At 31.9% G+C, this 17,346-nt stretch overlaps 2 protein-coding genes across 3 annotated transcripts in view; one reads left to right on the forward strand and one right to left on the reverse strand.

The window, feature by feature from the left end:
• LOC123536248 (bridge-like lipid transfer protein family member 3B) overlaps nucleotides 1-12,390 on the reverse strand; it is a 51,047-nt gene extending 38,657 nt beyond the window's left edge. For both annotated transcript variants that reach the window (XM_053527963.1, XM_053527964.1), the window contains exons 1-2: nucleotides 12,263-12,390; nucleotides 7,778-7,940 (exon numbers count right to left, since the gene is read on the reverse strand). In XM_053527963.1, coding sequence (XP_053383938.1) covers nucleotides 7,778-7,940; nucleotides 12,263-12,306 — 207 coding nt within the window. In that variant the 5' untranslated portion in view covers nucleotides 12,307-12,390. The remainder of the gene's footprint in view (nucleotides 1-7,777; nucleotides 7,941-12,262) is intronic.
• A 107-nt stretch (nucleotides 12,391-12,497) lies between these two features.
• LOC123536249 (dynamin-binding protein-like) overlaps nucleotides 12,498-17,346 on the forward strand; it is a 67,263-nt gene continuing 62,414 nt past the window's right edge. Inside the window, exon 1 of the mRNA XM_045319246.2 lies at nucleotides 12,498-12,630. The gene's annotated coding sequence lies outside the window, so the exon portion shown is untranslated. The remainder of the gene's footprint in view (nucleotides 12,631-17,346) is intronic.

Genomic DNA, 17,346 nt, shown 5'->3' on the forward strand with positions numbered 1-17,346 from the left:
AGTATTACAGTTAAAGAGACTACATCATGAAGTATTACAGTTAAAGAGACTACATCATGAAGTATTACAGTTAAAGAGACTACATAATAAAATATTACAGTTAAAGAGACTATATCATGAAGTATTTCAGTTAAAGAGACTACATCATGAAGTATTACAGTTAAAGAGACTACATCATGAAGTGTTACAGTTAAAGAGACTACATCATGAAGTATTACAGTTAAAGAGACTACATCATGAAGTGTTACAGTTAAAGAGACTACATCATGAAGTATTACAGTTAAAGAGACTACATCATGAAGTATTTCAGTTAAAGAGACTACATCATAAAATATTACAGTTAAAGAGCCTACATCATTAAGTATTACAGTTAAAGAGACTACATCATAAAATATTACAGTTAAAGAGACTACATCATTAAGTATTTCAGTAAAAGAGACTACATCATAAAGTAATACAGTTAAAGAGACTACATTATAAAGTATTACAGTTAAAGAGACTACATTATAAAATATTTCAGTTAAAGAGACTACATTATAAAGTATTACAGTTAAAGAGACTACATTATAAAATATCACAGTTAAAGAGACTACATTATAAAGTATTACAGTTAAAGAGACTACATCATGAAGTAATACTGTTAAAGAGACTACATCATAAAATATTACAGTTAAAGAGACTACATCATGAAGTAATACTGTTAAAGAGACTACATCATAAAATATTACAGTAAAAGAGCCTACATCATAAAGTATTACAGTAAAAGAGACTACATTATAAAATATTTCAGTTAAAGAGACTACATCATAAAATATTACAGTTAAAGAGACTACATCATGAAGTTTTTCAGTTAAAGAGACTACATCATCAAGTATTACAGTTAAAGAGACTACATCATCAAGTATTACAGTTAAAGAGACTACATCATGAAGTATTACAGTTAAAGAGACTACATCATGAAGTATTACAGTTAAAGAGACTACATTATGAAGTATTTCAGTTAAAGAGACTACATCATCAAATATTACAGTTAAAGAGACTATATCATGAAGCATTTCAGTTAAAGAGACTACATCATGAAGTATTACAGTTAAAGAGACTACATCATGAAGTATTACAGTTAAAGAGACTACATCATGAAGTATTACAGTTAAAGAGACTACATCATGAAGTATTACAGTTAAAGAGACTACATCATTAAGTATTACAGTTAAAGAGACTACATCATAAAATATTACAGTTAAAGAGACTACATCATTAAGTATTACAGTTAAAGAGACTACATCATAAAGTAATACAGTTAAAGAGACTATATCATAAAGTATTACAGTTAAAGAGACTACATCATAAAGTAATACAGTTAAAGAGACTACATTATAAAGTATTTCAGTTAAAGAGACTACATCATAAAGTATTTCAGTTAAAGAGACTACATTATAAAGTATTACAGTTAAAGAGACTACATTATAAAATATTTCAGTTAAAGAGACTACATTATAAAGTATTACAGTTAAAGGGACTACATTATCAAATATCACAGTTAAAGAGACTACATCATGAAGTATTACAGTTAAAGAGAATACATTATCAAATATCACAGTTAAAGAGACTACATCATGAAGTATTACAGTTAAAGAGAATACATCATGAAGTATTACAGTTAAAGAGACTACATCATGAAGTATTACAGTTAAAGAGACTACATCGTGAAGTATTTCAGTTAAAGAGACTACATCATGAAGTATTACAGTTAAAGAGACTACATCGTGAAGTATTTCAGTTAAAGAGACTACATCATGAAGTATTACAGTTAAAGAGACTACATCGTGAAGTATTACAGTTAAAGAGACTACATCATGAAGTATTTCAGTTAAAGAGACTACATCATGAAGTATTACAGTTAAAGAGACTACATCATTAAGTATTTCAGTTAAAGAGACTACATCATAAAATATTACAGTTAAAGAGACTACATCATTAAGTATTACAGTTAAAGAGACTACATCATAAAATATTACAGTTAAAGAGACTACATCATTAAGTATTTCAGTAAAAGAGACTACATCATAAAGTAATACAGTTAAAGAGACTACATCATTAAGTATTTCAGTAAAAGAGACTACATCATAAAGTAATACAGTTAAAGAGACTACATTATAAAGTATTACAGTTAAAGAGACTACATCATAAAGTAATACAGTTAAAGAGACTACATCATAAAGTATTACAGTTAAAGAGACTACATCATCAAATATTACAGTAAAAGAGACTACATCATAAAGTATTTCAGTTAAAGAGACTACATCATAAAATATTACAGTTAAAGAGACCACATTATAAAGTATTACAGCTAAAGAGACCACATCATAAAGTATTTCAGTTAAAGAGACTACATTATAAAGTATTTCAGTTAAAGAGACCACATCATAAAGTATTTCAGTTAAAGAGACTACATTATAAAGTATTACAGTAAAAGAGACTACATTATAAAATATTTCAGTTAAAGAGACTACATTATAAAATATCACAGTTAAAGAGACTACATCATGAAGTATTACAGTTAAAGAGACTACATCATGAAGTATTTCAGTTAAAGAGACTACATCATAAAATATTACAGTTAAAGAGACTACATTATAAAGTATTACAGTTAAGGGACCACATCATAAAGTAATACAGTTAAAGAGACTACATTATAAAGTATTTCAGTTAAAGAGACCACATCATAAAGTATTTCAGTTAAAGAGACCACATTATAAAGTATTACAGTTAAAGAGACTACATTATAAAATATTTCAGTTAAAGAGACTACATTATAAAGTATTACAGTTAAAGAGACTACATTATAAAATATTACAGTTAAAGAGACTACATTATAAAGTATTATAGTTAAAGAGACTACATCATAAAGTATTTCAGTTAAAGAGACTACATTATAAACTATTACAGTTAAAGAGACTACATTATAAAGTATTTCAGTTAAAGAGACCACATCATAAAGTAATACAGTTAAAGAAACTACATTATAAAGTATTTCAGTTAAAGAGACCACATCATAAAGTAATACAGTTAAAGAGACTACATTATAAAGCAATACAGTTAAAGAGACTACATTATAAAGTATTACAGTTAAAGAGACTACATTATAAAATATTACAGTTAAAGAGATTACATTATAAAGTATTATAGTTAAAGAGACTACATCATAAAGTATTTCAGTTAAAGAGACTACATTATAAACTATTACAGTTAAAGAGACTACATTATAAAGTATTACAGTTAAAGAGACCACATCATAAAGTAATACAGTTAAAGAAACTACATTATAAAGTATTTCAGTTAAAGAGACCACATCATAAAGTAATACAGTTAAAGAGACTACATTATAAAGCAATACAGTTAAAGAGACTACATTTTAAAGTATTACAGTTAAAGAGACCACATCATAAAGTAATACAGTTAAAGAGACCACATTATAAATTATTTCAGTTAAAGAGACCACATCATAAAATATTACAGTTAAAGAGACTACATCATGAAGTATTACAGTTAAAGAGACTACATCATGAAGTATTACAGTTAAAGAGACTACATCATGAAGTATTACAGTTAAAGAGACTACATCATGAAGTATTACAGTTAAAGAGACTACATCATAAAATATTACAGTTAAAGAGACTACATCATTAAGTATTACAGTTAAAGAGACTACATCATAAAGTAATACAGTTAAAGAGACTATATCATAAAGTATTACAGTTAAAGAGACTACATCATAAAGTAATACAGTTAAAGAGACTACATTATAAAGTATTTCAGTTAAAGAGACTACATCATAAAGTATTTCAGTTAAAGAGACTACATTATAAAGTATTACAGTTAAAGAGATTACATTATAAAATATTTCAGTTAAAGAGACTACATTATAAAGTATTACAGTTAAAGAGACTACATTATCAAATATCACAGTTAAAGAGACTACATCATGAAGTATTACAGTTAAAGAGAATACATCATGAAGTATTACAGTTAAAGAGACTACATCATGAAGTATTACAGTTAAAGAGACTACATCATGAAGTATTTCAGTTAAAGAGACTACATCATGAAGTATTACAGTTAAAGAGACTACATCATGAAGTATTTCAGTTAAAGAGACTACATCATGAAGTATTACAGTTAAAGAGACTACATCATGAAGTATTACAGTTAAAGAGACTATATCATGAAGTATTACAGTTAAAGAGACTACATCATGAAGTATTTCAGTTAAAGAGACTACATCATGAAGTATTACAGTTAAAGAGACTACATCATGAAGTATTTCAGTTAAAGGGACTACATCATAAAATATTACAGTTAAAGAGACTACATCATTAAGTATTACAGTTAAAGAGACTACATCATAAAATATTACAGTTAAAGAGACTACATCATTAAGTATTTCAGTAAAAGAGACTACATCATAAAGTAATACAGTTAAAGAGACTACATCATTAAGTATTTCAGTAAAAGAGACTACATCATAAAGTAATACAGTTAAAGAGACTACATTATAAAGTATTACAGTTAAAGAGACTACATCATAAAGTAATACAGTCAAAGAGACTACATCATAAAGTATTACAGTTAAAGAGACTACATCATCAAATATTACAGTTAAAGAGACTACATCATAAAGTATTTCAGTTAAAGAGACTACATCATAAAATATTACAGTTAAAGAGACTACATTATAAAGTATTACAGCTAAAGAGACCACATCATAAAGTATTTCAGTTAAAGAGACTACATTATAAAGTATTTCAGTTAAAGAGACTACATCATAAAGTATTTCAGTTAAAGAGACTACATTATAAAGTATTACAGTAAAAGAGACTACATTATAAAATATTTCAGTTAAAGAGACTACATTATAAAATATCACAGTTAAAGAGACTACATCATGAAGTATTACAGTTAAAGAGACTACATCATGAAGTATTTCAGTTAAAGAGACTACATCATAAAATATTACAGTTAAAGAGACTACATTATAAAGTATTACAGTTAAGGGACCACATCAAAAGTAATACAGTTTAAAGAGACTACATTATAAAGTATTTCAGTTAAAGAGACCACATCATAAAGTATTTCAGTTAAAGAGACCACATTATAAAGTATTACAGTTAAAGAGACTACATTATAAAATATTTCAGTTAAAGAGACTACATTATAAAGTATTACAGTTAAAGAGACTACATTATTAAAATATTACAGTTAAAGAGACTACATTATAAAGTATTATAGTTAAAGAGACTACATCATAAAGTATTTCAGTTAAAGAGACTACATTATAAACTATTACAGTTAAAGAGACTACATTATAAAGTATTACAGTTAAAGAGACCACATCATAAAGTAATACAGTTAAAGAAACTACATTATAAAGTATTTCAGTTAAAGAGACCACATCATAAAGTAATACAGTTAAAGAGACTACATTATAAAGCAATACAGTTAAAGAGACTACATTATAAAGTATTACAGTTAAAGAGACTACATTATAAAATATTACAGTTAAAGAGATTACATTATAAAGTATTATAGTTAAAGAACTACATCATAAAGTATTTCAGTTAAAGAGACTACATTATAACTAATTACAGTTAAAGAGACTACATTATAAAGTATTACGTTAAAGAGACCACATCATAAAGTAATACAGTTAAAGAAACTACATTATAAAGTATTTCAGTTAAAGAGACCACATCATAAAGTAATACAGTTAAAGAGACTACATTATAAAGCAATACAGTTAAAGAGACTACATTTTAAAGTATTACAGTTAAAGAGACCACATCATAAAGTAATACAGTTAAAGAGACCACATTATAAAGTATTTCAGTTAAAGAGACCACATCATAAAATATTACAGTTAAAGAGACTACATCATAAAGTATTACAGTTAAAGAGACTACATTATAAAGTATTACAGTTAAAGAGATTACATCATAAAGTATTACAGTTAAAGAGACCACATCATGAAGTATTACAGTTAAAGAGACTACATCATATGGTATAACAGTTAAAGAGACTACATCATTAAGTATTACAGTTAAAGAGACTACATCATAAAATATTACAGTTAAAGAGACTACATGTCTTGATAAAATATTACAGTTAAAGAGACTACATTATAAAATATTAAAATATTACAGTTAAAGAGACTACATGATTACAGTTAAAGAGACTACATCATAAAATATTACAGTTAAAGAGACTACATGATAAAGTATTACAGTTAAGTATTACAGTTAAAGAGACTACATTATAAAGTATTACAGTTAAAGAGACTACATTATAAAAGTATTACAGTTAAAGAGACTACATTATAAAAGTATTACAGTTAAAGAGACTACATTATAAAAGTATTACAGTTAAAGAGACTACATTATAAAGTATTACAGTTAAAGAGACTACAGTTAATTTATAAAGTATTCAGTTAAAGAGACTACATCATAAAGTATTACAGTTAAAGAGACTACAGTTAATTTATAAAGTACTGAGTTAAAGAGACTACATTATAAAGTATTACAGTTGTAAAATATCTCTAAACCAACTAGACCTATCACCGAAAGTGATAAATACTCCAAAAATGTCACTTTTTCAAAGGAAAAGACTTTGTCTAAGTTCAAAGGTGCATAACTCTTCATTGAAATCTACACCCGAAACACCTGGTTGTTTCAAACCCATAGAAGCAAGTGATTCAAAGTCAGTAACTTTATCCACTCAGCCAAAGAGGCCCCTTAAAGGGTCAATAGACATGATGGAATCCTTTTAGAAGTTTGGAAATAGTTTGTATCATGACCGATTACACAACCAACCTCTAGATGACTCCAATATAAATAAATTATTCACGATTACCATCGTTACTATATTCCAGTTCATGCTTTCTTTCATGCCTCAAAGTCTTAACCATAATTTTGTTTATGCATTTTTAATCTTGCTTTGCACGGTTTTTTCGTGATTAAGCGTCAGTGTATAGTATTTAAAACTTGCGTTACAAGTGTTATAGTTACCCCCGTTTTAATATTGTACAATGGTATTCACAACTTTATCATGACATCAGGAGTTCTAACTGACCAATCAGAGAGCTGCATTTTCAATTACCTGCCAGTTTCCACTTGGGTAAAATGAAGCATTTTGTCAATGAACATATAGTGACTTTAGAAATAAATATCACATTATTTCAAAAATTAAATTAGATTTTTGGATGGACATTCTACAGACGATGCTACGAACTACAACTTTTTGAAGTTTTATTGAAATATTTTATGGATTACAAATATTTTGATTTTAGTTTAAAGCTTGAGATTTTACACAGGGAGTATATGATAAAGTCCAAGTAAAATGTAATCTTTACCCTAGTGATATTAGTATCATTCCGCAATGCTTCGGACATGTTAAAATTATGAATGCAAAATTTATTCCCTACTCTGTTAACATAGGCACCTTATGGTGTCTTTTTCTTGCTGTTGCTTTACACTGTTTTAGTATTTTTCAGGTAAATCAAAGATTCCCTGGCTCCTGGAAAAGATACAGAGTACATTGAAATAAACTATTCAATTGTTTTGTAAATCGAAATGGTGTCAAATACAACTGCCTGTATCCTATTCTGTATTTTGTTGTATTTGTAGTTATAGTAACAAGGGATAAGTGAATAATTGATTTACTCAAGAGTTAAAGTGAGTAAAACAGTATGCCTTTGTAGGTATAAATATTTAAGGCAGTTTACCTTTGCTGAGACTTTATTACACACTGCTTTTGTCAGTTTCATCCATGTTGGAAGGTCCATCACATCCATCAGCACAAGCTCATCTAACTCCAAGTTTGTCATCTCTCCTTCCCCCTTCAATGTACTGATGTTAATCTTATCCGGGGAAAGATTCTTTGTAAACCTGAAATGTAGAGAAATTATAGTTTACATTATGTGAAAATGTAAGACAGAAATTTACCTCTCATGTCCAAATTGCTCTGTTTCAGCTCAGCTGAATTGTACTATATCAAAATCTCTATTTATTTAAAGATTAATTTTTCTACTAAGGTAGCAGTTTGCTACATTTCTAATGGAGAACCCCAAACATTTACCCACTTCGCATTTACCTGTAGCTTGTTTATTTAGAAAACAATGTTCTTAACTAAGCAAAAATTTAACAGTGATGCAATTGAATTTACAATCAACTCGTCCCCTAGTCAACTCGTCCCCTACTCGTCCCCCAATTTGGTCATTTCGTCCCCCCTCGGCGATTTCAGGTTGGTCTTTTCGTCCCCCTTTTTCGGCCACCCTTTTTTAAATGTATTTTTTAAGAATTTTCAAAATATGATAATTTAACCTTTACCCTGCTAAATTTCTATAATGGACTGGTCCATCATTCAATTTGGGCAGAACCATTCATCATTTGAAGGGGTGTTTACTGAAAATGTACTGACTGAATAGCGAAAAGTGCAGACCATAATCAGACTGCACGGATGTGCAGACTGATCTTGGTCTGCACTGGTCACAAAGGCAGAATCAATTGCCACCAGCAGGCTAAAGGTTAAGTCATATTGTTTCAAATAAGTATATTTAATGCTAAAATATACGTAAGTTTTCGTTTGTTTTAAGAACTTTTTTTTTGCTTCAAAAATGATCGATTTAATTAACAAAGAGGATTTTCTTTTTTTGTAAGTCTGCTACAACATGATTGCTTTTGATCGTATTTGTTGTTGCTTATTTTCAAACTCTTGAATTAAAATTAAACTTTTTAATAACAAATAATTTCCTCAATCCAGTCTAATCCAGTCAACTATTAACACATTTCATTCAGTCAATCAACACCTTCTCATGCAATTAAATACCATTAACACCTTCCAATCAGCCCAATCAATGACTTTTAATGTGATTAAAAACCTTTAACACATTTCCTATATATATAGGTGTATACTCATTCTACTTTCTTTTAGAAACCCCTAGATATGTCTCATTTTCTGTCCAGTTCGCCAGAAGTTGATTCTTTAAAGTTAAACATTTCCAATATGACTCCATCAAAACTCAAAGTCAAATATACCATAAAAAAGAAAAAAAAGCCTCATATATTTAGAGGGACAAAATTACCAAAAGGTGGACGAAATGACCAAAATGGGGACGAGTTGACCAAATTTTATCATGAGGGGGACGAAATGACCAACTTTGGGGGACAAAATGACCAAATCGGGGACAATTAATTAAGTTGACTGGGGGAAGTGTTGACTAGGGGACGAGTTGACTTGATACCTGCAACTGAAATTGACTAGTTCTAGCTATTATAACTTAAGCTATTTTTATTTTCTGATGATCCCATCTTTTAAGTTATGATTTAACCCTATTTGTTTACAGGTTAACGTTGCATCGTGCTTTATTTGATCATGAGAAGCACCTGGGTAGAACCACCGACCCTCCGTAAACCAGCTGGATGTCTTCTCCACACGAGGAATTCAACACCCCGAATGACACTCAAACCCACATCTATTAGAGGCAAGTGATTCGAAGACAGTGACCTTAACCACTCTGACTCACCCAAGGAGAAGTACACCGCCCATTTATTTTTAATATATAGTACAGTCGATGAGTCAGTTCCGGATCACTAAGGGCTATATTTGTTACTGAGCTTCGAAAATATATTTCTAAAACACATTTTTGCACAGGGAGAAAGGAAAATCCTTTTGCTTTTTAAATCACCTCATTTGGTTTGAAAATTTATGCAAGGAAAATAATTATACTGTAGGAGCAACAGTGGTGTCACCACTTTGGTCAGTTTAGCAACCACACCTTAATTTTTAAAATTCCTTTAACTTTGTTGGAAATCATTCTATTGTAAAGATCTCTTGGAGAGCTTTTCAGAACTGTTTTTCTTTTTTAGATATCTCAAAAAATAAAAAAGTTATGGCAATTTGTTTACCCTAATTTTACGCAAATATTAAGAATTTTTTCACTATATAATTACTGTCTTTCGCGCCGCGACGATGGCACCGAATAACTGAATCAGAGTGTTAAGAAAAAATGCCATATCTTTTTTGTTATTTGAGATATCTTAATGAAAATTGGAACACACACAGATCTTGAAGTGCTGCATTTTAATAAGTATTTAACATTCAAATAGTTCTGTAATGAAGAACAAAGAAATAATCACAAAATGCATGTTCAGTTGAATTTAATATCTTTTTTTTTTCGAATATCATTTCATCGCATTACACAGCATATATACAAGGAACTAACACATGCAATAAATTAATTTGAAGATACAACTTCATACATTTCATCACAGTTTTAAGTTTAACTTACAATAAATAACAACTGATTCTGCCTGGTGGCATTTGTTGTAGAAATATGTACAGGCTGTCAGAAAAAATACTTCTGAAATTTTATTTTTTTTGAAAGCTGATCAATTCATTTTACATTGCTTGAGATTAAGACTTCAGGGAAACATATTTACAAATATAATCATTTACATGAATGAAGAGCAATGCTTTTCTCAAACAAACAAAACTTATTTTTCTCTTAATTATGACACACATTTAGTCATTCCGAGCAGTTTCTGCTTTCTAAAAGTGTAAATTTTTGAATTCATCATACAAATTTGCAATCTCAGATGTTTCTGAAATATTCCATTGTCTACCAGAGTTCATACAGTCAGGGATAAAACCAGTCTTTAAAACAAAAGCCAGATCAACAGTTTGTATGTTCTCTCTTGAAGGCCACATGAAATGACCAGTCTTCCTTGTTGGAGTCATGAATTTAACAACTAGCATTTGTTCCGACTTAACACCAGTCACAATACCGGGATACCAAGCATCCTGGTAGGCAACTGCCACATAGTCATTTTCTTTGATATTTTCAGGAGGGGATATATCTTGTAAGTCACTGTCTTCGTTTTGGGGGATTAATTTTGGGTTTCTTACTACGGGAATTTTCACTGGCAACTTTGCGTTTCTTATTTTTGGGGACAGGTTCCTTTGTCATTTCATCATGGATTTCTCGAAGAACACTGTTATCATGTTCTCTATGTTTCACACGCAGTTCCTTTCCTCCCTTTCTAGAAGATTTCATTAGCAGTTTCAGTTTTTCCTCTGGCATTTTCTCGAGCCAATTCATCATAGGCTCCCTATTTCGTTTTAGTAATTGCACAGAGGAGTGGTGGTGAAATGAAGCATTAGGTCTCCGCTTCTGGCTGCTATCCAAGTCACCGAAATGGTGCTCACAACCTAGGTTGGTCACATGGGCATAACTAGTGCGTTTCATTTCCTCGACAGTAGGAGCTTTATGGAATGAACCGCCAGGGAGAAAGTCAACTAATTGTTTTTCCACAGTCCTTTTCATTGCTTTGGCTACTAGGGAAACTGAAGTGAACAGGATATCGCGAAACTCATTTTCAGGTATCTGACTCAATGGCTCTGCAAAGGTCAGTTACGGACCATTGTTGTCTATCCCTGATCATTTTAGAATAAAACTAAAATGCACTACGACACCAGTCCTGTGAAATAATAATTTCTCATCCCACCATATCATTACAAACTGGCAACTTTGAAAAATAGAAATATTTTTTTGTTTAAAAAATAATTTCTCGATTGTGTTGTGTCCCTGTTGTGTGAGTTCCAGATCACATAAATTGACAAAATGCAAATTTTCTTCACATTCCAGCGATCTGCAAGTTATATTTTTGTATGTCATTTCCCTCATTGAAGCAAATATTCATGCTAAGAACTAAATGATTATCTTCATCATATAAATGTAAACAGTGCTGTGACCCAAAACCCATGATCCGAAACTGACTAATCAACTCAGACAACTCTACCTAGATCATTGTGACAACTGCTTTGGGGATAAAAAATTATAGACATGATACCCATTTGAAATTTCTGTAGATAACCCATCTACGAATTGTGTCATATGGTTTATTTTATATAAGATTAAAAGAAAAATTTTATGGAATTAAAAATTGCAAAGAAAAGGGAGTCTGTAGAATTTGAACTGTGATAGATTTCTGGCACAATTCTTTGTTAGTTTGTTTCAATTTAAATGCAGTGATACACAACAGTTTTTAATCCTTTTGACACTGAAACTGTTTAGATATATGACAGGAGTTTAGTTGCAAGACTTGAAGTTGAACTGCCAGTGTCAAATTTTATTGACTCATTCGCATCCAAAATCAATCGCTTATAAAAGTTTAACGTTTACTGATTGTATAATATCACATATACTTACTTGGATAGATGCTTTAATATTTGATTTTTTATTATAGACCCCATGTTGATTTCTTAATTAACCGACAAAAATAATATAACACCGTAGTTTCTGTAACAACATTTTCGGTGTTCATTAATTCAAGTCGCTTAGGCGGCAGACAAATTATTAAAATGAACATAGAAACATAATTAATTTTGATAGTTTTTATACAAATATATTTCGATAAACGTAATTTGATGCAACCAAAGTATTCCTTTTTTCCTTCCTTCCTGTTGTAAAAGATAGAGTAAATATTCTTTTTTTCATTGATATATACGGTAAGTGATAACCATTTCCGGAGATGAGAGTTGACGTTCGCAACCCAAAGGATTTCTCCAAATTTTGAGGTAGCCTGCAAATTCTAACCAATAACATTTGTTCATATTAATAGAGAACTAAATTATCTCATAGAATATATTTGACAAAAACACTGAAGCTCTTTACCAAAGAAGCTTTAGGGGTGTAAACTGAACGAGGTAAAAAAGGTGTCAAAAACATTGTTATTGTATCAAAGAGCTATAAAAATAAATAGATCGGCAACTTGAAAGGCATATTGAGCAAATTTCGCCAACATCCTGTGACAACTAAATGAGATCTCGTTGTAAACGTCTGTTGATCACGATTGATCAAGTGGCAAACGCTTTTAAATAAGGTTAATTTCGGATCGACTGTTTACAATGATAATCAGGGTTCGACACTAACGGTGTCCCGGGGGCCCAAGGATCCCAAATTTTGAGGAGGAACACCAACTTCTAAAAGCTGGGATTCTGGCTGGATACCTATTTTTTTGTCAATGATATCTAAAAAGTAAAAGATAAATACCTGTTTGAAAAATATTTTAACCCTTTCCCACATCGATACGTTTATCACCGTATCTATCAACCCGATAGAAACGTATAATACCGATTATCGGCCATTTGAATAGAATCGTTTTATCCCGTGTCTCATAATCAATCGCTTTATCGTTCTTTTCCTAAAGAAACAAAGTCCGGATGTTTACTAACTCAAAATATGGGATTTCGTAATCATTATTTACGTACAAGATCATGTGGTTACTATTTAAATATATCGAGTACTTTGCAAAGAAAGACACCGTCACCGGGGTTTTTTCCTACAAGTGCACGACGCTACCAGTACGTCATGGAAAATTACTGAGCTGGCCGGTTCGCGCCGCGGGACTTTCCTCGTTCAAAAAATAACAACCTAAGTATTTTTAAAAGTGTTAGGTCATGAAGGTCACGCGTGAAACATGCAGATTTTCCCTGAACAACAATTTGTGTTCACGATGGCTTGGAATTTATGGCCTTACATAATGGGAAGTGTTAATCAAAACAGAAGGACCGTGGCTTCCAAATATTTTATGACACCCTAAGAGTTAATTGCAGCGGAAGTCACCCGTGATGTACCGACGTTTGATCATCAAAATATTACGTAATATTATCTAAAAATATTTTAATTTTTAGCACAAGAATACTGTTTACGAGTCTCGATCTCGGCGATCTTTTTGCACTTTCAGAAATTTTACGATCCGTTATTTTTGTAGTGTAGTGTTATTCAGTTTGATGGTTGTTTTTTTATATAAATACTTACCGATTCCGATTCGGAAGAGAAGTCTATTAACTATAAATCAAGCTTTCAAACATCAAAATGAAATTGTCTATGAATTTCAATGTGAAAGTAATCCAAAACAGAATTTTATGCCTAAAGATATAATTCCCTTACTTTAACACTTTATATCTTCAAACCTCAAAGAGAAACTACAATAAATTTTGCATCATCGGAAATATAAATGCCAGGTAATATTAAGATTTTATATTTTAAAATATATGAAGAGAAGTCAAGAATTTCAAGAATTTTTTTTTTTGATATTATAATTTTTAGTGGTTGTCACAATAGACTTGACAATGATTATATCTATAAGATACAAGTGTCTCCAAAGTCGAGACCTTGTCTTGACATAGGCAAACATGTAAATTGATATCAGTTTGGATACATTCTTCTGTAGTAGTTAAGGTGTCAGCCACTCAATACAGAGGTTGCGGGTTCGAATCCCACTAGGGTACGACCGTAACTTCTCATAAGACACCTGTTGTGATTGTTTTTATATATCATATTATGAGGGATCCCAAAGCCTGAGGAGGACCCCCAGATTTAAAAAGTAGAGATTCCTTTGGGAACCTTGTTCAAAAAAGTTAGTGTCTAACCCTGATAATGGTGCTTTTTTAATGTTATTAGTATTTTCTACACAGGGAAGGGATGAATTTATGATTGGAAGTCTAAGAAATCAACAGTTTTCGTTTGAAAAAAGGACTCTATTTGGTTTATTACGCGCCGGGCGTACCGCCAATTTTATACTTCAGTAAGCGTCTGTTGATTTGATTACGATTGATCAAGTCGGCAAACGCTTTGAAATAAGATAACGCTCTAAAACGAGATGACACAGGATTATCCCAAGTTGCCATTCTGTGTATTTTTAGTTCTTTGATTGGATAAAATATTGTGACATTTAGCTTATATCATTTTGTGGTGTACACTGTTTTGCAGATATACCAGGACATTCATTTAGCACTGACCATTTCTGTCTGCCATATTTTCATATGCAACACCTTAAGAAATACTCGAGATAGGCAAAGCTGTAGCCTTAATCGGAGTCTGGAGGTCCGGTTACCAGACTTCTAGACAACCCGTACAGGGCAGGCTAAAGGTCCAGTAATCAATATGAATACTGAAAATGGTATTTACGAAGAGCTAGGAGACTATATTTTATCTTTAAAAATGGGAGATGATTTCAAAAATCTGTTTTTTTTTATTTTTCTCGTTGTTTTAAATCCATGGCAAGTCACAGGAAACAGAAGTATTTATAATTCTTTGATCCCGGGAAAAATGCGATCGCAAATTCGACAAATAATTAATGGCAATTTGTACGCTATGATCGGAAGCTTTTATTGTTTTTCTCGGAAGTGATGAATTAAAATAAACAAGAGGGCCATGAAGGCCCTGTATCGCTCACCTGACCTATTGACCTAAAGATCATCAAGATTAACATTCTGACCAAGTTTCATCAAGATATGTTCATAAATGTGGCCTCTAAAGTGTTAACTAGCTTTTCTTTTGATTTGACCCCGTGACCTAGTTTTTGACCCAACATGACCCAGATTTGAACTTGACCTAAAGATCATCAAGTTTAACATTCTAAGTTTCATGAAGTTACAGTCATAAATGTGGCCTCTAGAGTGTTAACAAGCTTTTCCTTTGATTTGCCCCCATGAACTAATTCTTGACCCAACATGACCCAGATTCAAACCTGACCTAAAGATCATCAAGTTTAATATTCTGACTAAGTTTCATGAAGATATAGTCATAAATGTGGCCTCTACAGTGTTAACAAGCTTTTCCTTTGATTTAACCTAGTGACCTAGTTTTTGACCGAAGCTGACCCAGGTTTAAATTTGACCTAAAGAGCATCAAGATAAACATTCTGACCAAGTTTCTTTAAGATATGGTCATAAATGTGGCCTCTACAGTGTTAACTAGCTTTTCCTTTGATTTGACCAGGTGACCTAGTTTTTAATCCTACATGACCCAGATTCAAACTGGACCTTAAGATCATCAATATTAACATTCTGACCAAGTTTCATGAAGATATAGTCATAAATGCGGCCTCTACAGTGTTAACAAGCTTTTCCTTTGATTTGACCTGGTGACCTAGTTTTTGACCCCAGATGACCCAATATCGAACTCATCCAAGATTTTATAGAGGGTAACATTCTGACCAAGTTTCATTAAGAATGGGCCAAAAATGTGACCTCTAGAGTGTTAAAAAGCTTTTCCTTTGATTTGACCTGGTGACCTAGTTTTTGACCCCAGATGACCGAATATCGAACTCGTCCAAGACTTTATGGAGGGTAACATTCTGGCCAAGTTTCATTAAGATTGGGTCAAAATTGTGACCTCTAGAGTGTTAACAAGCTTTTCCTTTGATTTGACCTGGTGACCTAGTTTTTGAACCCAGATGACCCAATATCGAACTCGTCCAAGATTTTATGGAGGGTAACATTCTGACCAAGTTTCATTAAGATTGGGCCAAAAATGTGACCTCTAGAGTGTTAACAGTCAAATTGTTGACGACGGACGGACGGACGACGACGGACGCCGGACACAGGGTGATCACTAAAGCTCACCTTTGAGCACTTCGTGCTCAGGTGAGCTAAAAACTTATTTTTTTCTTTAGTATTTAAGACATGGATTGTGCTCATGATTTGTTGATGATTAGTTGTCATAAAGTTGCCTTTATTGCGTTTATTTTTGTAAATATTTCATGTATAATTAGCTCCTCAGGGATCACTTTTGGCCGCGATTTCGCGTTATTCCCACGTTTTTTTTGGCAAAAATTGCATAAATTTTGCTCAAATGCGATTAAAAATCACATCCGCTCGGCCGTGTATCTTTTGCCGAAATTGCGACTTTTCGCTGCAATGTGGTCTTGCCGTTACTTGCTGATAGTATGACGTTTATTAGGCGCTTGAATTTCACTTTTATCTCCATAGAGCGTCCAGTGATAATGATTACCAGGCAAAAATCACCCGTTTTCGCGAAGTGCCAAATGCCACCGTAGAAGAAATTGAGGGCCAAACTTTGCTTCCATTCTCGTGTACGAGTAGCGTTGAGAATAACAAGGTGGAGAAACCCCTGGTGAAGTCCCTCCTTGAAAAAAAAGAAACGCTGGCTGAACGCCCGAAATTCCAAATGAAATATTTGTAATTGAGGGTGAGGGTAGGGTCATTGACTTCAAAGCTGGTCTGGCCAAATGGAAGTGTATCAGATCCAGAAGGATTAAGATATAACTGAACTTCCACTTGCAGGGTTCTCGCCAGGCTATTATCGCCTGTCGCGTGCAACATGCCTTCGGACTTTGAGTTGTATATTCGACATCCCTTATTTCCCCCGTCACCCCTTAATTGCCGAAGCGACATGTCATAAAATCATCCCAATAAACACCCCGCTTAATTCGATAGTGTATTCGAAAAGCTTCCACGTGCTACCCGATAGTTTAGGTTAAGCGA

This window comes from Mercenaria mercenaria, chromosome 17, assembly GCF_021730395.1.
Source record: "Mercenaria mercenaria strain notata chromosome 17, MADL_Memer_1, whole genome shotgun sequence".
In the NCBI taxonomy this organism is placed as follows: Eukaryota; Metazoa; Mollusca; class Bivalvia; order Venerida; family Veneridae; genus Mercenaria; species Mercenaria mercenaria.